General features: G+C 34.5%; 1 protein-coding gene across 2 annotated transcripts in view; it reads right to left on the bottom strand.

The window, feature by feature from the left end:
* Positions 1-25,652, bottom strand: part of NPSR1 (neuropeptide S receptor 1) — a 161,467-nt gene that overhangs the window by 120,498 nt on the left and 15,317 nt on the right. For both annotated transcript variants that reach the window (XM_051979410.1, XM_051979421.1), the window contains exon 2: positions 24,243-24,375. In XM_051979410.1, the coding sequence (XP_051835370.1) occupies positions 24,243-24,375 (133 nt within the window). The remainder of the gene's footprint in view (positions 1-24,242; positions 24,376-25,652) is intronic.

Here is a 25,652-nt window from a genome sequence, read left to right as displayed (position 1 = left end):
CTTCTATGATTTTTAAACAATCCTAATAGTCATTAGACTGGACCAGAAGTCTGGATCTGGATCATGGAGGAAAAGAGTGTCTTGGAGGAAGTGGAGAAAAGGTAGAGAAGAGGTGAGAGAAAATCATGGGAGAGAAAGAAAGAAAGGGAGAAGTTGAGAGAGATGTGGAGAAAGAAAAGAGATAGAGACAGAGACAAAGACACATACAAAGACACAGAGTGAGACACACAGAGAAAGCTAGATAGATAGATAGATATAGAGAGATACAGAGATAGCGATAGAGAGAGACACACACACACACACACAGAGACAGGCAGAGACAGAGATAGAGACAGAACGAGAGAGAAAGAAAAAAGAAAGAAAGGAAGGAAGGAAGGAAGAAAGAAAGAGAAAGGGAAGGAAGGAAGGAGGAGGGAGGGAGAGAATAGGGTTTAAAAAGCAAATGCAATGCAGGAGAAGACTGGTCTGTAAGGAAGTGATTAGTAGGCTAACACTGTCTTAGTCATAGGACTGAACTGTGTGGGAGAGAAATAGCTAGATCAATGAATGAAAAGTTTAAAAAGGAAAACATCTATGTGCCCTGAACAATCAATCATAGCGTCTGAGTCAGCAAGCTGGAGGCTTTTTTGAACTGACTTGGACAGAACTAAAGAAAAATTTTCATCCAAGAGAAGAAGCAAAAGTAGCACTAACATTCCTGAAGATGTTTATTGTCTTATCATCAAGGAACCAAATGTTCTGTGTTTCCAAAATGATTCCTTTTCTAGACATTGGTGCTCAAGAATCTCCCAGATTGCAGATTTCTGCACACAAAACAGTCTATTGGCTCACATCACTCACTTCCCTATTTCCATTTTCAACTGAAATCTTTGTCTCACAGATGTTTATGAATGTGATGGTGTCATCATCTGAACAAAGGGCCAAAGGTTTTGTGGGAGGAGCCAGAGTCCTGGGAAAAGGACATGGGAGCTCTATTCCACTCCACTGCTCTGCTGTAGTATTGTAAGTAAATTTCATACCAATAAACAGGACAATTCTATTCTCCCCCAAAAAATTATCACAGAGTTAACAAGGTCTCAGATTTAGAAAATAGCCCATGCTATTTAACAGGTGATTCTTCCTCTGAAATAATGTAATTTAGGGAGAAATTTCTCAAAAAATAGATATTTGGTGGAAAAGTTGTTGCTCATTTTCTCCAACTAGGAGGAAATATTGGGATGTTTTAAAGGAGCCAGTTATAGCTTTTAAGATCTAAGCTCTGGAACTAGAAGAGACCTCAGGGTCATCAAGTCCAGGATTCCATTTTTGCAGATGAAGAAATTGAGACTCGTAGAATTGAATTGCTTCCCTCAGGGTCATATTTCTAAAAAATAGCCAACATAGGCTTTGGACAATGGAGTATGTGTTTCTCTCAACTGCTAGGGGATGAGAAATAGGAGTTATGTGACATATGGAAACTTATGTAAGTCTGCTGAGTATGGTCAGGGCTTGATAGTTTCTACTCTGTATACTTTTGTCCTACCCAGCAATCTCACTTCCCTTCTCCCTCCTCCCCATCTCCATTTCCCTTTTTTCTCTTCTCTTTCCTTTCTCCTTCTCTTACCTGCAGTACTATTGTGGCTAGAGGGCAAGACTTGAGATCAGGAAGACCTGGGTATGAATCCTGCCTCAGATACTTTGGATATGTGTGATTGTTCACTTCCCATTTAATCTTTCTGGTCTTGGTTTCCTTATCTGAAAAATAAGGTAGGATACAATGACCTTGAAGGTCTCTTCCAGCTCTAGAATTTGGATATTATTGTCTGATGGCCCGATCCCTACCAAAGACCTCCAAGTTTAATAGTCTTCCGTGGTAGTGTGATAAAGCCCAAGAGAAACAATTTGAGATTGAGGGAAATTGTTTGACTTGACGAGAAGATGTTGCAAAGAAGAAAATGTAGCTGGAGGTCAGGAAACTTTTCTAAATATGACAGTTGCTCTAACGAAATAGACTGGTTTTATAGGTAGTGGGATTTTAGCCCTAGAGATCTGCAAGAAATAGCCACGTTGCACAATGTTTAGAGCCTGAATTCAGAAAGATGAGTTCCAAGCAGATCTTAGACACTTACTAACTGTATGACCTTGGGCAAGTCACCTCTCTGAGGCACTCTGCCTCAGCTTCCTCAACTATAAATTGAAGATAATAATAGCCCATGCCCACTAGACTGATGTGAGTATCAAATGAAATAGTATATAAGATATATTTAGTGAGAATCAAATGAGATAGGACAGAGCCCAGCCCATCAAAGGTGATTAATAAATGTTTCTTTCTTTTATGCAAAGACTGGGTGGCTACTTTTTACAGGGTGGTAAAGAATGGATTCTATGGATACTGAGGTTTCTTTCAGGTATTTTGGGATTCTGAAATTCTGTGATGTTTTCACAAAGAACAGGTTTCTAGAGATGCTGGTTGGAAATATGGAAGGTGCCACACCTGACCCAGTGTACAATTTTATAGATGATGGTTTGCTTTAGGCCATCTATAGCATCCTCTTTTGTGTCTCTATTTTGGGGTCAACCTTGCCCACCTCTGCTCCTGAAAGATTCCATCAACTTTAGGATTCTACTTCCTCTCCACCCTTAGTCCCTCTGATTGGAAGGTGGAGTCATGAATTTTCCAAACTCCATTTTAGGAAAGAATCCAAGTGAAAACTTTTCTTTCCCTACCTGGCTGCACTTCACTCTGCCTTTCATCATGTCCCAATTTGGTTACCTTTCCTACCTTCCCCCAACCTTTTTAATTTTCCCCATTATATTATACAATTTTTGAGGTCAGAAACTATATTTTTTGAAAAAAAAAGTATTTGTATTCTTAGCACTTAGCACAGCTCCTGGAAGACATTAAATCCTTAATAAATATTTATTAATGGATTGATTCTCCTCCCTTAGGGACATAAGGCTTCCATAAACACTTCTTTCTGATATCTAGCAAAGCCATGTCACAGGACAGTGTCTGATAAATTCATACTTAGAACCAAAGCTATGTGTACTTTTATATGGGAAATAGCACTCCAAGTCAAATTAATTTTCAAGGTTGAAATGTCAGGCGTCAGGGAACTATTAGTGGTTGAGAGTACTGGGAAGGAGTTAAAATAATATGATCACCCAACTAGTCCTATACCTAATTCATGGGTATCCCATTTGCTACTGGACTGAAGAGGCAACTATGTGGTGCAATTGACAAGAATCTAAACTTTTACTCAAAAATACCTAAGTTCAAATCCACTCTTAGATACTTATTAGTTGTATGCTCCTGGGGAAGCCACTTAATTTCTCATTGCCCCAATTTCTTTATCTGGAAAATGATAATAATAATAATATTAAATAATAATAATAATAATAATAATACTTACATCCCCTAGTTGCTGTCAAAATCAGAGGAGATTATTTTATAAAGTTCCTTAAAAAGTTTTCTCATGGAAAGTTTAAGTGTAGCTTCAGTATTTTCAAAGTGATCTCATGTCACTTGTTTGATTTCTGATAATTTACAATGAGTCTCTTTTGAAATTTGTCTCTTGAAATGTGTCACCAGATGGGGGTGAGGCAGGAATGGTTTGAGAAAGGAAAGTTTTAGAAAAAGCAGAGATATTAGCAAAAATAAGATCAAAAAACCAAATGCATTCCTAGTCCCTCTATGAAAAGAAGTGTCTTTTTAAAAAGCAAAATAAATGAGTATAAACAAGATTTCAGAGGAAACTGTATTAAAATGCTTGAGGGACAAATTGTTTCAAGAACCCTTCAGTACTTTTGGAGCACCTATTTACTTGCAATGATAGTCTAATTACAAATTATTCTTATCTTTTAATTGAAGTAATTTCCCCAAAGCACTTGATTCTTCAATGGTTATTAGCCTCATTACAATTACTGTAAATACTTGACTGTAACAGAACTGTAGTTCTTTAAGCAACATTCACTGATTCAGCCTTTTTGTTTATTTAAACTGACCTTCCACTCTGTCTAATCAGTGACAGTTGACTGTGTCCATTCATCAGGGGCATAGATCCATTACAAGCATAGAAAGGGATGCCAAGGGCAAGAAACAGGAGCAAGAGGTTTTATAGATAGATGCTCTTCAGGAAGTTGAAACCTTCCTTGTGCAGGCCAAGAGAGTGATTTTATGCCAGGATGTTTTCTGACTGATGTAGTGATCAAGAGAAGGAACCTCAGAGGTCGTCAACTTTGAACTCTACTGAAATGAGAATCTTATCTACAAGGGACTTAACAGGTAGTCATTCAAACTGTTTGTAGAACTCTTCAAATGGGGAATTCACTAGTTCTCAAGGTAGATCATTCACTTGAATTCTAAAGAAGCTGTTTCCCCTCTTAGACTAAAGTAAATATGGTCACAAGAAGTTTCTATCCTTTGCTCCTCTGGGACCACACTGGATATATCTAATCCATCTATCACATGGAAGACACTTAAAGAAAGTGATCATATCTCCATTAGCTTTTTTTTTTTGTCCAAGATAAACAACACAGGTTTATTCAATTACCCAGTTTTCTCACAAATATGCTCCAAGTTCATCAATATCCTTCCTAGAAGATATTGGCACTAGTCCTAGTATGCTTGCTATTAGAAATAAAACACCTATGATTATTATGTATAAAGAGGGCCTTTTTGGGTCTTGGAAATGTTGAATATTTTTATTTTTAGAAAAAATTCGACAGGATGACTTGAGATCAAGAAGATCAGAATTCAAATCCTGCCTCAGACATTCCCTAGCTATATGACCCTGGGCAAGTCATTTAACCTTTCTCAGCTTCAGTTTGCTCCTTTGTAAAATGGGAATGATAGCACCCAGCTCTCAGGGTTGCTGTGAGGATAACAAGATAATATTTATAAAGCATAGTACAAGCCTTAAAATGTCATTTACATCTTAGCTATTGTTGTTTCTATCCTTGTTGATTTTTGTATTTGTACATACATCTAGATTTATATACATATTGTCTCCTCAATTAAAATGTAAGCTTTTTGAGAGCAATATTTTTGCTTTTTTTCATACTTTTGTATATATATGTATATTTTTATTATATACATATTATATATAGATATGTATGTATATATACTTTTATTATATACATATAGATATCTATATGTGTACAGACATATGTGTATATATGTATTACAAATATTATATATATACACATATATATCAGACTTTCTTAAACTTTTTTCATTCATGCCCCTTTTTTGCCTGAGAAATTTTTATGTGACCCTGGTATATATGTATATAAAATATAAATCAAACATTTACTGATAGCAAATAATAATTTCATAACTCCTACATTCAGTTACAAGATCCCAATGTCTTGTATAGGGTCTCAACTCTAAGTTTAAGAAGCTGGGAAATATATATATATATATACATACATATATATTTGTGTGTGTGTGTGTGTGTGTGTGTGTGTGTGTGTGTGTGTTTACATATCCATACAGAGAAGATGGGGATGCAGCTGGAGGGAGTGGTGTTTGAACTGAACTTCCAAAAGTAGCCAAGAAATCCAAGAGATAGGCAAAGGACAGTATTTTAGTCATGGAGGATGGTCATCACAAAACAGATGGATTACTTCGTGTGAGGAACAGCAAATAAGCCATTTTGACTGATCCTTGAGTGTGTGAAAAGTAATGAGACTAAAAAGATACAAGGGAAAATGTTATGAAGCCTTTTAAAGGTGAACAAAAGATTTTTTATCTGATTCTAGAGACCACAGGGAGTCATCTCAGTTTATTGGGGGTGGTGGTAATGGTGACATAGTTAAATCTTACTTTAAGAAAAATACTGAGGCAGCTAATTAGAGGATGGATTCTTGTGGGGAGAGACCAGAGACATGAGACAAGAAGACCAATTAGAAGGCTTTAGCAGTAGCTCGGGAGAGAGGTAATAAAAGCCTGAAGGAGGGTTTTGGCTGAGTATGTGAAGAGAAGGGGACAGATATAAGAGATGCCTTGGAGAAAGGATCAATAAGACTTGACAACCCACTAGATTTGAAAGGAGAGTCAAAGGGAGAAATTAACAATGATAGAAACAACAATAGCTAAGATTTAAATGACACTTTGAGGTTTACAATATGCTTTATAAATATTATCTTATCTTCACAGCAACCTTAGGAGATGAGTACTATTACTCTGTTTTACAAAGGAGGATATATTATACCTTATACATTTTCATATCCAAAGCCTTTTCAAGTGGTGAGACTTACAAGAGCTGGGTTGAGAACTCAGGGTCATGTCCATGAAATTATGAGAAATTGGATAAAGGTCATTTTGCAGATGAGGAAACTAAGTCTCAGCCCAAATGCTCAGGGGCATATAACTAAAAATATTCGAAGTGCAGTTAGCACCCAGATCTTTCTGTGACTTCAGTGCTCTATTTTCTATAACTCATTGTTACCATTGATCTGTTTTCCCCCCACCCAGTAACAGGGAGTTGTTACAATTATTTGTTTTGTAATATATTTTCAGAACTGGCAGGTCAAGTTTTTCATTAATTTTTTTATGGATCCCATTGAGATGCTTTCCTGTTCATTTTAATTAATTCCATATTAAACTTAATGGCTTTCCCTAATGCTATCAATTTGCCTGTTGGAATTTTGATTGCTATTGCATTTCATCTGTGAGTTAATTTGGGAGGCACTGACATTTTTACTGTATTGAATGAATCTAAAAATGGGTAGGGAATGTTTACTCATTTGTCCAGTTATTACTTAACTTCTGTAATAATTATCTCTGCATAGACATATAGAAAATCTCTTTTCCATCTGGATTCTGCATAAGACATCAATCAATCTAATCCAAGCCAATCTACAGAATTTAGTAAGATATACTTTGTATCAGTGCTTTCAAAATTCTCTCCATTCAAACTCAAAGTTATATCGTACTTGGACATCTCCAATCACATTACCTGACTTCTTAAGTCCCATTGCTATATCCTCATACCACATCAGATACTGAAATGAATAGAGCACTGGTTCAGCTGTTATTCATGATGAAACTAGGTCACTGTTGAAAAGTTGACAGGTCCATTTACTTAGCCATCTATTTGGGGTCCTTCTAATTTCATCTGTGTGTTCTTGGAATAACAGAGCTTCACTGGTTCTTGTGCCAGACTTTCTGTAAACTTGTCTACCCCTCTACTAAGTTTTGCTGTTTTTTTAGATTGCAGTTCTTGTAGCCTTCTACCATCTTTTCTGGGCTATTTTATGAGTGTGTTAGAAATGATGAACTCAGTGATCTTAGAAAACCATGGAATAACTTAAAATGAAATAATGAAGAGTAAAATGAACAGAACCAAGAGAATATTATACACAATAAAAGCAATAGTTTGATTTCAAATGAATGTCATTTTGACTATTAAAAATACTCAGATTAACTATAAAGGGCATATGAACAGAGATGTTACTTGCATCCAGAGAAAGAACTAATAAATATAAAGAACAGAATAATTATATATACCTATACTTATATATGCATATATATGCTTATATATATATTTATACCTTATCTATACATATTTACAGATATGTATGTATATATATGCATATATATATATATATAGGTAGATAGATAGATAGATGTGTGTGTTTCTCTCTATACATACACATATATAAATGTATAGGAATATGTATTTATATAAGTATATCTATACATGCATGTATTTATGTCTAATGGTAGCTCTCTTTAGGGTGGGGGAGGGAATAAAAAAGGGGAAAAAGTATACATTCAACTTTATTATGTATTTAAAAGAAATAGTAAGTTACACATGATAGATTTGCAGTTTTGTGTCCAGTCATCTTTTATAAAAAAATTACACTGTTATGGAAATGATTGTTTTATTCCATAAGTTAAAAAAAAAGTTATGGTTCTCAAAAAGAAGTTTATTGTATTATAGAAACAGTCATTGTCCTTGGATGCTCTATCTCTCTACTTGGCAAGGAGATTATACGTTTGCTGACTAAAAAGCTTTCTTGGCTTTTGTCTTTCTTATCACAGTAGCAATTTTACATTTCCTTTTATTTGAAAAGTAGTAATGATCAAAATCCACGTATTTATCCTGTTCTACTTCTCATTTTTTCAGTGCTAACAGATACTTTGAATGTCATGTTCAATTTGTTGTAGTTACATGTAGTGTTAGCATCTCCTTTTCATTGTTTTGTCGGATTTGGTTGTGATTTTATGTTTGCTATGAATAGATAATGGTCTAACTGCATTTAGTTGTTTTGGAAATACCTCCCACATCAATTATGAAATAGTTCTTGTCTATGATATACTTCATTTCGTTTTTGGTGATAGTTAGGACTAATTATGTGTTGTGTCTTCCATCTCTTAAAGGACATAGAAGTATGAAACTTTTGCATGATTTATAAGATTTTTGAATCTTGTATTTCTTTTGGGGGCAATTTAATTGTGTTATTAACAAGGTCAACACTTTATTAAATTAAAAAGGATTGTCATTGGCCATCTCTTTCAATTCATCAAGAGTTTCTTGGAACTTAGGAGAGGAGACAAAAAAGGAAAAATGGAGTAATGATGATGTTTGGCAAAAATCAAAGTAGGAAATCCCCTTTGATAACATTGACAAAAATCAAAGAGGATAAACCCCTTTGATAAGTAGGCCTTTGGCAGATAAAAGCTGCAAAGGGAAAAAATAGATGTCTCCCTTCCTCTAGAAACATTTGGTGCAGTCCTGTGGCTCTGGTGTGATCTGTTCTTCTTCACATCAGGTCACTTGTAAAAGTTTGCTTCTTGTATTTCTTATTCCTGAAGTATATTTTCCAATCTATATTGTACCTTTATCAGCCTTTCATTCAAGTTACTGTATTGCAAATACAAAAGTTGGCTTGGTTTGTTGAAAATCAAGTTATGTGCAGACTTTCTCTTCTACATTTATCTGCTCTAACTAACTGGTGATGACCTGCTATTATCTTCTTTGGGCTCATCATAAAGGTGTATCGTTTGTTGTTATTTTTAAAAAATAATCTGTTTCTTCTATTGCCTTTTCCTATAATCAATCAAATTAAAAAAAATAAATCTTCAATACATAGCTGCATAGTCTGGCAAAAACAAATTCCCAGATTAGTCATATGTGAAAAAGAAGGTTACTTTCTACATTTTAAATTCATAACTCTTCTGGTCAGTGGTGAGTGTCATGATCTATTTTCATTCTTTTGGACGTTAAGTTTATCATTGCATTGATCAGAGGTCTAAAGTCTTTCAAAGTTCCTTTTCTCTATAATGTAATTATCTATGCATTAATATTTTTACTAGTTTTACTCACTTTAATCTTCAATAGATTTAAGACTTCTTCCCAGTTTTATATAATCCTTTCTTATGGCATAATAATATTTGATTGATATATATTATATATAGGTATGTATAAAATTGATAGACAATTCTCCAATAGGAGAATATTCCACCTTCCTTTTTGACTCTAATGAAAAGAGCTTCTATAAATATTTTTGTACATGTTTTCCTCTTTGTTTGATTTCTTTGTGAGTAAGAAAGAATTATAGTGTTATAGCTAGATCAAAGTCTATAAACAGTTTAGTAACTTTCTGGGCATAATTCCAAATTGCCTTCCAGAATGGCTGGATCAATGCACAGCCCCACCAGGAATGCCCTATGTACCTGTTTTCCCACAGCATCTATCAAATTTGTCCTTTTCTTATTTTTGCTAGTTTGTTAGGTATGAGTCGAGATCCATTGTAATATTTCATCTTTCTAATTATTTGTGATTTAGATCACATTTTTTCATGTAATCCTTTATGGTTTAGATTTCTTTTATTGATAACTTCCCATTCATAACTTTTGATTATGTCTTTTTAGGAATAGTACATAGTTATAAATTTGAATCAAGTCAATTTGTATCTTAGAAATAAGACCTTTGTTAAGAAAAAATGTTATAAAGATTTTCTACAGATGCTTTCCTCCTGTCTAATTTTCACTACATTAGATTTGTTTATTCAGAAATGTTTAAATTTTATATAAAATTGTCTATTCTATTTTGTGGGATTTTATTATTCTTTTTTCATGTATCCATACATCTAAAAAATTTCTTCCCTGTGCCTTTAATTTATGATGTGACCTTTCATTATGTCATATATCCATTTAAACTTTGTTTTAGTGATGGTGTGAGATATTTGTTTAAACCTAATTTCTGACAAACTGCCATTCAGTTTGCCCAGTAGATTTTGCCAAATAATGAGTCTTTCTGTAAGTTACTTTGGGGTTTTTGAGCTTATCAAACACTATATTATTTTGTTTATTTCTGTTTTCACATTTTGTACCTAATTTATTTCACGTATCTACCCCCTTAAAAATAACAAAACAAAATCAAATCATTTTATGATTACTGCTTAATAGTAACAACTTCATATTTGAGACTGGTACATCCCCCTCCTTCTCACTCTTTTTTTCTCATTACCACTGAAATTCTTGATCATGTGTTCCTTCGTAATAATTCAGTTAATTATTTTTTTTCTGGGAATTTTATTGCTTAACACTGAATAAGTAAATTTATTTTTGTAATATTGTTATTTTATTATGTTGGATTGACATAATCATGAATAACTAATATTTCTCTAATTATTTAGGTCTCTATTTCTGCAAAGTGTTTTATAGCTGGACTTACATGGGCCCTGGAGGAAAGTTGATAGTTACGGTCCCAAAGATCTTATAGTTTCTGTAGTTATTTTGAATGGAATTTCTGTTTCTGAATCTTTTTACCATGATTTGTTTGTTTTATATGAATGCTAATGATCTATGTGGATTTATTTTAAATTCTATGACTTTTTCATAGATTATGATTTCAATTAATTTTAATTGACTCTCTAGGGTTCTCTAAATACATCATCATGCCATATGCAAAGTGTCATATTTTTCCTCATCTATGTTTATTCTCTCAATTTTTTTCTTTCCATCTCACAGTGATAGTAAACATTTTTGACATTAAGTTAAACAGCACTTGTCATAATGTGCAACCTTGCTTTACCTTTGATCTTATTGCACAGGACTACTTCTTCTGTGTTATACATAATATTTATTTAAAATTTAGGTAAATGTTATTCACCATATTAATGTAAGGTCCAATATTTCTATGTTGTCTATAGTTTTAAAGAGAAATTAGAGTAGGTTTTTGTAAAAAAAAATTTTAAACGTATATGGATACAATCATATGATTTTTATTATTCATATAATTGATGTTTTATTATATTTATACTCTTCCTTATCTTGAACAAATTTTATATTTCTAATATAACTTAACTTTGTTTATTCTTTTTCTAGCATTCTATTTAATATTACATATTGATATTCTATTTTAATTACTAATATGATATTTAAAAATTTACATCTATATTTTGTTAGGAATATTTTGTCAGTTTTCCTACTCTTTACTTTCTTTTCTTATTATTGAGAACATTTTTGGTAATATTGGAATTTTTTGAATTTTGGTAGCATTCATTTGTAAATCTATTTGGTAATGGAAATATTTTTGTTTTGTGATTTCATTTATAGTTAGTTCAATTTATCTTATATTTATTTAAATAATTCATCTTATTTTTGTTAATCTATTTTAGCTATTTAAATAATCTATATATTCTTTTGCTAATATAGGTATTTTATATCTTTGCAAATATTTTCTCCAAGTTGTGAGTTTTTAAAGCCTATAATTAGGCAAAAACATTCTGATTATTTCTTTATTTCCTCCTCAATTGCTATGCATTTTCCTTTTTTACTTTTTTAATATAAGCAGTTTAGTTTTCTCCTCTTTTAAAAAATAAGATTAACTATTTATTTAATTGATTTCCTTTTTAAAAAAAATTCCAGCCTTTGTTTTTATTTATTAATTCAGTAGTCTTTTTGCTTTTAATTTTATTAACCTCTTCTTTCTTTCAAATTTCTTTCAAATTTTCTTTCAAAATTTCTTTTGTTATTCTAGTTGTTATTGAGTTGAAGATTTTTAAAATTGTTGTTACAAGTTTTAAAAATGTTAATCCCCAATTTGTTAATAGGAAATGTTTCTTGCATAAAGTGGAGCTTGAGCTGAGTCTAAAAGGAAGCTAGGGAAGCTAAGTTGATGGACAGCATTTCAAGCATGGGGACAGCCAATAAGAAAGAACAAAGCCAAAAAAGAATAAGGTGTTGAAGAAATAAAAGGAAGTTCAGTAATGAAAGATATAAGAGTACATAAAAGGGAGATAAATCTAAGGAGATTGGAAAGGTAATAAAAAGTTTCCATTTAAAGATTTATGAAGAAGATGACCAAGAACTTTGCATAGAATGAAAAGATGAGGATCCATTGTCATTTGTATCCAGAGGATCCATATTGATAAGATCCCTGAATCACTGGACATATAGACTGGAAAAGGAGGTGGATCAGTCATTTTTCAAGTATGTAAGTAGGATAACAGATAGATGGGATATATCAATAGTTTTGATATAGAGATGCCCTGCATACAAATAAGCTACAACATATTGTCAACAATGACTTATGTAGAATCACTGGCATCAAATAGTTAGACAATATGACTATAACTTTAAATCTGGAAGGTGCCTCAAAGACCATCTAGTTCAACATCTTCATTTTATAGATGGGGAAATTAATGCCAAGGGAGAATGAGAAATTTTCCAAGGTTATCAGATAGCGCCTGTTGCTATCAGGAGGTGAATCTTATTCTAATGACTCTAAAGTGAAGATTCTTTGACCTTTTTTATACATTATGGACTCTTTTACAGTCTGAAAAATCTTGTATATCCCTTGTTATGTTTTTAAATATATAAAATAAAATACATGGGATTATAATGAAAGTCATTTGTATTTAAATAGTTATGAAGATATAAAATCTGAATTTCTGGCATATATGTGCTTCTGTATTAATATTACATAGCAAGAAATATTTTTAAAGTATCCATAAGTTAAAGTTAGATGTTATTATTAAAAACAAATCATAGTTGATATTTAGCTTGATAAGAATATTAAAGTGAAGGATGGTCTTTAACAAGGCAATGTCCCTATCAGATTTGATACCCAATCAGTTTCAATGTTTTTGTTTTGATGGTTACAAGTATTGAAAATCCTGGTTCATAATGATTTGTTCCAAGTAAATGGAATAGAATTTGCATATTTCACATTACATGATGAGAATAGATTAGTGATAATTAAAATTTCTTTTCCCTTCAAGCTCTCCTGAAACCTAGTCAGAATTGTCTAGAGTTGTCTAGACCACAGATTTAAGAGACTTTTCTCTAAAAACAATACTCTTTCCACCATATTTCAGAGAATATCAAGGACTCATATAGCTGGAAAATGAGATAGATCATTTATCTTTCAAGAGCAAGGGGCAACATATGGACAACTTAAGTATTGCAACAGTATCCATAAAATATTAAAATGCTCCAAGGAAGAAGCAATATGTGGCTCCTCTAGGGAGAATTTATGCAAGAAAATTAACAATTACCCAGAATAAGAAATCTTAAGTAGACTCCACCATACATTTGTCCAAGGCCCAACACAATGTAGACTCTCTAAAGAATTTATGAGTTACAATCATGCATGACCTACCCATGAGACAGTAATCATCATTGTCAACATTTATATATAGAACTTTCAGGTTTAAAAAGCATCTTGCATATATTATCTCAGTTAAAGCAGAAAACTAATAAGATTGCCAACAGAGTGGTGTAATAAGGCAATATTGGAATCAGAGACAGAGGAATTTTGTGTAAATATAGGCTTTATCACCTACTTCATCTGAAACATTGGGCAAATTGTTTAATTTTTTTGGAGGAGTCCCTATCATCTGAAAAGAGAATGGGTTGAACTAGATGATTTCCTAGATCCTCTTGAGCTCTAAATCCTTTGTCCTAGCATTGCAATCTTGACTGATGCAGAGACTATATACCTCAGTGAAATCAAAGACTCATTTAAATATTAAGTTTATTGTTGTATTCTATTTGCCTGCATTTTAGCAAAAATTTTCACTGATATTCTAATGTTAATTCATTCTCTTTTTGATCCTTATCTTTTATGTTGGCAACAAAATCATGTCTGCTACAGGGAAGTATTATGTAACAAGCCATTTTCTTCTATATTTAGCAACACTGTATATGAAATAGAGACATTACATTTTTTTGCCCATTTGAAGGAAAATCTCTTATTAATCTGTCTGATAATAATGATTTTCATCTTCTACACTAGAGACAGATTGGTCAGAGTAGAGGCCTTCCTACAATAGAGGGGAGAATGAATAGAGAGAAATAGTCAGTTACCAAGAGTGTAACCATTGGTGACAAAAAAAAAAAATTGTACTACCTCCTGTATTTATCCTTATCTCACCATGAGTGGTAAACGGGAAATTATCTGTGGTATGTTTGTACTAGATTAGTGCAATTGTAAGGAGCTTCAGTTTCTTTGTTCTACTTCATTATATAAGCTTAACAGTATCAAGGCACTGATAATGGTGGTACTAATGCTATATGGAGATATTTTTTTCTGTATTGTATTTACATATACAGGTTCATTTTCCATAACTCAAACAAGACTGGCCCCCAAAGTGGTGATGAGGAGGGAGTATGTGTCCTCTGGTGCTTTGTTTTATGAGTCAGTGTTTTATCTGTTGTTTGTAAACTATAAAACCTTACATCCAGATGAGAGGATTCTATAATTCCTTGAGATCCAGCACTAGACTAAAAGTCATCTCATTAATAGCCTCATTAATGGCTTCACAGATTTATTTTCCTGAGATTGGTCAAATTAACTTTTTCATTCTCCATCTAGTCATTCATATTTATATTTTTGGATCTATTCATCATATCTACCTCTCATCCCAATCTGTCTTTTGACCTCCAATTTGGCATATCTTACAGCCTTTCAAATATATTGAATTGGCCATCCAGAATATCTTAAACTCAATTTGCTCAAAAGGAAATGCATTACCTTTCCCCGAGAGCCCTCTCCCAACTTCTACTTTCCTTATTACTGTAGAGGTCAACACTATCTTCCAAGTCTGTTAGGCTTACCTATTTCTCTTTCTATATCCAAGTTGTTGTCAAGGCCTATTTCATTATTGCAGTATTTCTCGAAAGTGCTTCCTTTTTATACTGCAACATATCCAACATATAAAGGATTGCTTGCCATCTAGAGGAGGGGGTGGAGGGAGGGAGGGGAAATAAATCGGAACAGAAACGAGTGCAAGGGATAATGTTGTAAAAAAAATTACCCTGGCATGGATTCTGTCAACATAAAGTAATTATTAAATAAAAATTAAAAAAAAAAAGAAAGTGCTTCCTTTTCTGACATTGTCATTACTTTAGTGCAGGTCCCCATCATCTCATTTCTGGATTGTTACAATAGCCTGCTGGAGGGTCTACCAGACACACGTCTCCCCCAATTCCAATTTGTTCCCCATTCAACCACTAAAGTGATTTTCCTAATGTGCAGATATAATCATGTCAACATCCCCCAACCTTAATAAATTCCAGTGAAATGGGAAATTTTTCTGTATTTGATAATATGAATGTTATGTTTGGCTAAGCACCAGCTTATACAAAAAGAGGCAAAATAGTACTTAACCTCAAGAAACTAAGAGGAAGACAAAGGGGGAGAGAAAGGAAGGTAGGAAGAGAAGACAGGAGGGAAGGAAAGGAAGAAAGAGAAAGAGAGACACATACACAGAGACAGAGAGAGAAATAGAGAGAGAGACGGAGAGAAAGTGAGAAAGAGACACACACAGAGAGACAGAGAGAGAAATAGAGAGGATTAAGAGGATGAGGGTATAATTATTTTCCTTAGGGATATAGAATCAATCTTTAAATCAGCTCAAATATTCTTCTGGTAATATTTCATGGCTGTGAGTCATGAAGCAATATGCCCTCCAAGGATTTGAAACTGTCAATCAAAAAATGGGTAATGGAGTTATACAGATGTTGTGACTAAACTCCCACATGTATAATCCAAATGCAAAGGATAGAAAAGATTATCATCAGAAACACATAAAATAAACAATAAGACAGGTTAACCATGTGCGAGAGGAAGAGTTAACCAATGGAGTGTTTTATCAACATCTCCATGATAGAATATAATTGAAAAGTAGACACCCCCCCCACCTTGTCATTTTATCACCTGGCAAACCCATATGATGAAATTGGTTGTCCCAATGTCTGTGAGAACATAGAGAAGAATCAAATAGAATGAAAAGCCATGAATTACCCTTCATCTGTCTCACTGGAAGGGTTATCCACTTAGATGAGATCCCAGATGTATCTATTAGCTGACAAAACTAGGGATGTTTGCTCTGGAGAAAATGTGATTCAGAGGCATGTGATGGTAATCTTTAGGTGTTTGTCATGAAGAAGAGGGGCTGAATGGTACATTTTAGCTGAATGTCAGAAAGAAACTCCCCCAAAATCAGAGCCTTCCTCAAATGGAGCAGGTCACCTCTTTGAAAGTCTTTATGGGCATAGTGGATGACCACTTGTTGAATATATTATAGCATGAAGTTTTTTAGAATAGAATTGGAATAGACATTGCCACTGAAGTCCTTTTCAGTTCTCAATTTTTGTGATTTTGAAGTTGGAATTGAAAATCTGGTCATGACAGCCAGAGTTCAAATCTGGCCTAAGACACCTATTAGCTATGGGTCTCTGGGCAAAACACCTAACTTTTATCTGTCCCAGTTTCCTCAACTATAAAATGGGAGATAATAATAATATATTTCCAGAATTGTTATGAGAATCAAATGAGATATTTGCAAAGCATTTAACATGATGCTTGGCAAAAAGTAAGGACTTAATAAATGCTTGTCATCTTCTCCCTTTTATTTGTAAGTATAATTTCAGCTTTTTCTTACTTTTGATAAATTTTCTAATTATTTAAAGTTCATTTTGTTGTATTAAAATGACTAAGAATAAGACTTCTAAAGTTCTTTCCGGCCTTAAGGTGTTCTGATTTAGGTTCTGCATATTCTGGTAGCTGATATTAATATTTTCTCTTTATTTCCAGGCTCAATTACAGTACTATGTCACCCAATTATTTCACTCAGCTAGTGGGAGGCCTTGACGATTTTCCTTACTTTTGCAGTTTTATAGTTACTATGAAATGAATGAATGAAAAGAGTAAGAAAACTAATTTTGGAAATAAGTAGGAATTGGGGGAATGGAATGAAAAAGAAGTTATTAAGAGCTGAAAGTCCTCTTCCATCTTTTTTGAAAAGAAATCTAAGACAATAATGAAATCATCTAAAATTTAAGTCCCTCAAATACAATTCAAAAAACTATCCTATTCCTACTACTTATTCCTACTGCTACCACTACCATAAATAGTATCACTACTAACCATTACCTTACATCAGAAATGCTACTCTTCCTTGAACACTGTACAGTGGCATGGAAGACCAGGACACAAATACAGAAGACAATGAAAAAGTGACCAAAGTCTCAAAGACAAAATGCAAATTGGACCCAAGCCCAACAAGAATTCCTGGAAGAGTTAGGGAAAGAGATAAGAATTGTGGGAAAAAATTGGAAAAGAATAAGAGTGATACAAAATATTATGAAAAGAAGCTTAATCCTTCAAGGGGGATATTTAATGAATAAACAAATTCCACATAAAACGGAAATGGATAGTACAATGGATAGTACAAAATCCAATAATATATTGTTTTCACGAGACCCACTTGATTCATAAAGACAGAGACAATTAAAATAAAGGGTTACAGTAGAATCTAATATGATTCAGTTGAGGTAAAAAAAGGAAAAGATAGCAACTATGATCTCAAACAAAGGAAAAAGCAAAAATATACCTAATTAAAAGAGGTTATCAATGTAGCTATAATTTAAAAGATATGTTAGATGAAAAAGTAATATAAAAATTTTTACAGTAAATTCGATGATAAAAAGGGAAAAAAACATATGAAGAAAAATATTTATAGCAGCTCTTGTAATAACAGAGAATCAGAAATCAAGGAGATGTTCATCAATTTGGAAATGACTGAACAAGTTGTGGCATATGATTGGGAGGGAGAACTATTATGCCATAAAAATTATGGGAGAAGTTTCAGGGGGAAAATGGCAAGACTTATGTGAACTGATACAAAATGAAGTGAGAGGAACCTGGAAATCATTGTGTACAGTAACAGCAAAGTTGTGATGATGATCAACTGTGAAAGACTTAGCTATTCTGATCAACACAGTGATCCAAGACAATTTCAAAGAACTCATCACTTAAAAATGTTATCCATGTCTAAAGAGAGAGCTGATGAAATTAGTGTAAATTGAGAGAGAATTTTCTCACTTTATTTTTTTTTGCAATATGGCTAATATGGACATATGTTTTGTATGATTTTACTTGTATAATTGATACTATATTGTTTGCCTTCTCAGAGCACAAGGAAAGGATGGAGGGGAAGAGAACCTGAAACTCAAAATTTAAAAGAAAAGAATGTTAAAAATAAAAAATTTTTTTAAGAAAACAAAGTTTATAATACTAAATAGTATAAGAAGAATAGCATTGCCAGTTGGAAAAAGTTTCATGCACAAGATGGTGCCTGGGCTATATCTAAAGGGAAGAGAAAGGAATAAAGTACTTAGATAGCACCTACTATGTGCCAGGCAATGTGCTAAGTGTTTTACAAAATATCATCTCATTTTATCCTTATAACAAGCATAGAAAGTAAATGCTATTATTGTCCCCATTTTACAACTGAAGGAACTGAGGAAAAGAAATGCTAAGGGATTGGCCCAGGTAACACAGTAAGTGCCCGATAACAGATGTGTGCCCACCTTTCGATCCATTGCACCATCAATTGTATACTTAAAAAAATAAAAAGTCTCTGTGAGGCAGAGGTAAGAAGGAAATATAATGTAAGGACAAAAAATACCCAATACAAAGGTTTAGAGACACGAAATGTAGTGTTATGAATGAGGAACATGGAGAGGGCTGGTGTGGCTGGGTAGCAGAATGAGAGAGAAGGAGTAGCATCCACTAAGATTGGAGGAACAGGTTAGGACCAGTCTATGGTCCTATGCAGGATAACTTGTATATTATTATATAGGCAACAGGTTGCCATTGGAGTTATTTGAGTTGGGGAGCTAGTTCTGCTAAGAACAATGAATTTGGCAATGGTGTATAGAATGGAATGGAACTGGGAGGGAGACAAGGCAGGGAGACCAATAAGAAAGCTGTTGATATAATCTATGTAAAAGATGATCAGATGAGAGAGGAAGAATTCAATGTGACAAATGGGAGTGAAAAATGGCAAGCTATGGCAAAGATTTGAATATATGGCTTGGGGAAGAGTGCAGAAGTGAGAAAAATGTTGAGATTGCGAACCCAAGCCATTGGAAATATGGTTGTGTCTTGGAAGAGCAGAGAGTTGAGGGGTAAAGATAATAAGTTCAATACTAGACGTATTGATTTTAAGATGTCTGTGGTACATACAATTTGAAACATTCTTAAGGCAATTATTGCTGAGTTAGGAGTGAGGCTTAGGGGATAGATCTTGGAGTCATCTGTATAGAGATGGTTGTTAAACTCATGAGGAAATGAGGGGGGAGAGAGAGAGAGAGAGAGAGAGAGAGAGAGAGAGAGAGAGAGAGAGAGAGAGAGAGGGAGGAAGGAGAGAGAGAGAGAGAGGGAGAGACAGAGACAGAAAGAGAAACAGAGACAGAGTGAGAGACAGAAATAGAGACAGAGAGATACAGAAACAGAGACAGATGGACATAGAGAGAGATAGACAGAGACAGAGGCAGACAGATAGAGAGACAGAGTAGGGAAGAGGGGGGAAGGAGAGAAGAAAAGTAGAGGCATTTTTTGGTGTGTTGTGGACCCCTTTGGCAATCTGGCAAAGGCTGTGCACCTCTTCTCAGAATATTTCTAAATAATTGAAAGAAATAAAAAATTTTGAGCAAATGTTACAGATGTTCCCTCAACCAAGCTTATATGAAATTTAACTATGGATCCCTTAATGTCCATTTACCTAATATTATGGAGGGGGAAGAGAAGAGATTTTGGGACAAAACCTTGGGAAATATCCACATTTGGAGGGAACATGATGAGCCAATAAAGGAAATGAGAAGGTATAGTCATAAGGACAGCAGGTAAGCCAGGAGAGAATAATATTCTGCAACACCAGAGAAGAGGTAGTATCCAGGAAGAGACAGCAATGAATACCACAGAAAGAGCAGAAGTTGAAAGGGATTAGGGCTGAGAAAAGACCACCAGACATGGCAGTTAAGAGGTCACTGGTTACTTTAGAGAGAAAAGCAGTCCTGTTCCCACTAAATCCTCTGTCTTCTACCAATTCAATTTGGCTCAATTAAATAATGATTAAACAACTACCATCTGTCAGGTGTAGGTAAGGCACTGGAAAAACAATTTTAGAAAGTATTACATCCTGTATGCTTCTTCAGCTGGTAGGAACAACCAAACTCAGTATCAATTAACCAAGAATAAATAATTTAAATAGGAATATCTGTATCTCTCATCTCTCAGATATATCTCTATGTGTACATCTCTGAGGTGTGTGTATATCTCTCAGATATATACACATTTCAGATATATCTATATCTTTCTCTGTGTCTCTTCCTTTCTCCCTTTCTATTTTTCCTTTCATCCATCCTTTCTCCCTCCTTCTCTCTTTCCTTCTCTCCCTCCCTCCCCCTCTCTCTTCTGTCTGTTTGTCTCTCTTTCTGTCTCTCTCTCTGCCTGTCATCTGTCTGTGTCTGTCTCTGTCCCTTCACTCACTTCAATAATAACTTTTCTTCATATTTAATTGGAAAATTTTGAGCTCATTTAAGAGAGATCCATCTTCTTATCCTTCATAATCTCAACTCATTTTATCACTCAACATTCAGATGCCTTCTGTCATTATATTCTCTTTCACCTCTGTTTTACATGAATACGTGGTTTTCTCCTTGCCAAGACAAACTTCTCTATAACCAAACATGATTTGATCTTTTCCAGCAGATTGTCCCCTTTCCATCATTTCTGGTTTTCTATTGTTCATTTTTTTATATTATTCAATTGTTTCTGGATATCTACTGGTTGCTTTCTTGCCCTTTCTGTACTCCTCGATCCTCTCAATCAACCTTTTCTCTTTGATACTCTCTTCTTTCTGAATGTTTGAGGTACTACTCTTTCTTGTTTCTCTGTAATGGGCTGAGACTTGAGTTGATGCACTGAGGTCCCAAGCACATGAGGCTAAATAATAATTGGACCATACTCTATTAATATATAAGCTTGGAGAAAGAATGGCCCCCACCCACTCTTTGTGCAAGACCTGATGTGTTGTATAGGAAATGACGATTCTGGTGGATGGAAGCAGGGGAGTGAAAAAGGAAGGGGAGGAGAACTCAGGCGAGAGAGAGAGAGAGAGAGGGAGGGGAGGAGATGGCTCAGTGGATAGAGCACCAGCCTTGAAGTCAAGAGGACCTGAGTTCAAATCCAGCCTCAGACACTTAACAATTCCTGGCTGTATGACCATGGGCAAGTCACTTAACCCCAACTGCCTCAGCAAAAGCAAAAAGAAGAAGAGAAGGGGAGGAGATGGCTCAGTGGGTAGAGCACCAGCCCTGAAGTCAGGAGGATCTGAGTTCAAATCCAGCCTCAGACACTTAACAATTCCTGGTTGTATGACCCTGGGCAAGTCACTTAACCCCAACTGCCTCAGCAAAAGCAAAAAGAAGAAGAGAAACAAACAGGAAAGGTTGTCGCAATGGCAAAAGCAAAACGTTTCTCCTTCTGCATATCTCATTACTCTTCTAACTCTTTGATAGATCTTCATTAAGTTCATTCTCTCTAAACATTGTAGGGATCTGTCCTGGTTGGTCTTCTCCCTTTTTTGTACCATCTCTTTATTTCATTTCTATGAAGATGATTCTCAAATTTACTTGTTGAGTCCTGACTTCTCCCAAACTGTAGTCTCCCATCTCCAACTTTCTATTACCCATCTAGGAGTGTATTGTTAAAGACACCTTAAACTCAAAATATCCCAAACTGAATTTGTTATCCTTCCCTCCTCTAAGTCCTCCACTGTTTGTTTAGATAATATTTCTATCCTCCAAAGCACCTGATCTCACTGCTTAAATGTAAATCCTCACTCCACCCACTATAAATAATCCAAGCTTAATTCATGTCATTTCTATGTTCGTGGCATTTCTTATATATGTCCCCTTGTACATGTCTCCTCTGACACTTTCACAACCATACTGCAGGCCCCTATCATCTCTTGCTTGGACTATTGCATTAGATTTCTAGTTGATCTCTCTGCTTCAGATCTTCTACTTGTTCACTCCAACATGTCATCACACTGGCAGATCTTGGCTCTTAAAGAATAACCACATGGCTATACTGAATTTTCTTAGGGGCTAGAGATTACTCTATTTTTGGTGAATCCACTTACCTAAATCATTACTCTTGCTCTTCAGCCCCCAATGATGAATTTTTATTTATACAAGCAGTCATTCACCATAGTGACACTTTTAGATTTTTTTTTAATTAAACATTTACTTAGCAACAGGGCAAAAGAAATAATCATAATATGACAGATGCTCATATATTAAAACAAATGCATGAAAAATAAAACCATCACAATCTACACACAATCCTGGGCCACAATCTCCCACGAATGCGCTCAATATCTAGAGAGAGAGCGGACACACTTTTAGAAACTTGCCAATGAAGCAAACAGGAGAGGAAAACCTATTAAGATAATTCAAATTCTGGAACTGAAAACGTTGGTGTCCTTTCTGTCTCAGAAACTGTCCATAAAGGTTCCTTGATGAATACATCTTCTGGGTTAAATAAATACTTCCATTGCTAATCTAAATTGATCCGTGATGTACTTGAGTAATACCTCATTGGGCATCTTAGTCAAACCAATTAGCCCACTGAGTGTTTTCTTTCCTTCTCAACTGTTCCTCTGATAAGATACTTACTCCTTAACAGCAGTTGTAGCATATGTCACTTTCAGCTTTCAACATAGCTGATGCAGTTCTGGAGTGTATACTTTCTCTTCCTAATTTTAGTCTTTTGAACCACTCTGTAAGTGACTTCAACTTAGCTTTATGATTAATTATATTATAATCAGTTTATAACTCTCTAAATTTCATATCTCATAAATATACAACAGTTCTGGTGTCCATGTTTCTCAAATATACAACAGCTTGTCATATTCAAAAGAATTAATCATTTATCTTGGAACTTGGTTGAGTCACACTCAATCTCAGTAATTATTGCACAGACTTGCTGTTTCTCTTGGAATTCTGAGTAGACAACTCATTAACAAAGGGATAGTACAGTCCATTTATATGCCAATGCCTTAATGGTAATCATTTTAAAAGGAGCTAGGGACTGGGCATGTAATTTAATTAATACAGAGAACTGCTTTATGGGAAACTCTACCGAGAGAGATTGGCACGAACTTTCATGGTGTGAATAGTGAAACTCTCACAGTCCTTGTGAGTCCCAACACACATCTTTTCTGAAACTTTAATATAGTGTTGAGTTCTTAACTTGGGGTACATGAGCTCCCAAGGAGTCCAGGAGTAGATTTCAGGGAGTCATTGAAATTGGATAAGGGAAAATATATTTTATTCCAATTTAACAGATTTTATTTTATGCGTTTACAAACATTATTCTGAGAAGCCAACCACAGGCTTCTGTAAACTGCCAAAGTGGGACAGGGACATGTCATGCCAAAAAGATCAAGAACCCCTGAATGGAAGTGGGTAGAATTTTGAAGGAAATGAGGGATTCTAAGTGGTGGAAGTGAGGAGGCAATTACCCACTCTTTGTCTTCAAGACACATTTTCTACTGGGATAATATATTTTAGATACAAATAAGTATAGCACATGGTAGGGAGTGAGAGGAACAAGAATGTTTGATCAGGGAGAGAACAGAAACAGCAGGCAGTTGAAAGGGGATATTAACAGCTGGAGAGAATAGAGAAGGATGAATAATTCAGTGTAAATTAATTCATGTGAATAATTCACATGAAAGATCGTGTAAAACAAAGTTGGACAAGTTGAACTTGGATTATTGAGGACCAGGAAAGGGAGTTTAAATGGAACGAAAATGACTTTTGCATTATGTACTATCTTGGGTCATTTGTGCCACGTCTTCCTCCATTGAAACATTTAAGATAAAGTGGGGAGCCAGTGGGCTATCCCATCCAGTATTTCTCCACTCCCACCCTCTCAATGGTTCACCTGCGATTGCTAACTGGGTCACAAAAAAGGTCATTCGGGACTTCCTCTTCCTCTTCCAGGTTGAGAACAGCACAAAGGCATTCCCCACAATGGTGAAGACAAAGAGGATCCAAAGGGTTACCAGCTGCTCTGTCTGTAAGAAACACATCAAGGAGAGATGAATGCACCCATGGACAGAAGAGAAATTGAATGCAGGTGAAACAATTCTTATTTAAGGCCGAGTGGTGAGAAGATCCTCAGCCACCTATGACAAAAAAGAGGCAGAATATGTGTTTGCAATGGAACCATAGAACTTGAAAAACCCTTTTCATTACCAAGAAAACAGATGGATTCAGTTAATAGCAGTATTGGTTCATTTGGAATATATTTGAACCACAGTATTTTTTCTAAGATGTGGTTTCAGCCTTATGTGCTTCCAAAATATGCCCCTTTAAATATTCCACCAAAATGCTGGTACTATAGTTATATTCTGTGATTAATTATAAAATTCAAACCGGAGGGGATTTTAGTGATCATCTGGTCCAGCCTTCACATTTGGCACATAGGAAGTACTTACAATGCTTTATTTTTTATTTTTTATTCCATTCATTTTGTTTACATGTGAGAAAATAGAAACTTAAAGAGATTGTGTAACTGGCCCTGGATCATATAGGAAACCAGAGGTATAACCTGGATTTTAATCCAGGACTCCAGTTCAGTTCCAGAATCCTCTCTACTACACAATGGTTATCCATTCAGCCATTTACTCAGTAGCTATATATTAAACTCAGATGTTGTTATTATTATTATTATTATTATTAGACTAAATAGCTATTTCTAAAACTCAAATATTATTATTAGTATGCTAATTATTATTATGAGACTCAATAGCTACTTATTAAATACCAGTTTCATGATTATGTGTTAGGTACTAGAAAAGAAATAAAGATGCATAAGACATAACCCCTCTTCTCAAGAAAACTTGGAATTAACAAGTTCTGGACTTAAATCGTGCCTCTGACATTTGCTACCCAAGTGAATAGGAGCAAATCATTTAACATTTCAAAATCCAAGAGTCCTAAAATGTAAAAAAAAAACATGGATAGTAATTAATCTAATGCTAGAGATTTTATGAGGTTTCATTAAGATAAAGTATGTATATTGCTTGGCAAATTTTTGACTGCTTAGTAAGTCCCACATGAAGCAGGGAAGGGATACTGTACCAATAATCTGAAAGATATCTCTTCTGAGTTCAAGTAAGGCCTTAGACACTAGGTGGGTGATCCTGGACTAGTCACTTAATCCCGTTTACCTCAATGTAAAAGGAACTGGAGAAAGAAATGGCAAGTCAAGTTCAGTATCTTTATCAAGACAAACACCAAATGGTATCATGCAGAATTTAAAATGACTCCACAACAGCACCAAAGTACT

The sequence above is a fragment of the Antechinus flavipes genome, chromosome 1 (assembly GCF_016432865.1).
Source record: "Antechinus flavipes isolate AdamAnt ecotype Samford, QLD, Australia chromosome 1, AdamAnt_v2, whole genome shotgun sequence".
In the NCBI taxonomy this organism is placed as follows: domain Eukaryota; kingdom Metazoa; phylum Chordata; class Mammalia; order Dasyuromorphia; family Dasyuridae; genus Antechinus; species Antechinus flavipes.
The sequence above is the reverse complement of the archived record's forward strand: the minus strand, read 5'-3'. Positions and strand labels throughout refer to the sequence as shown.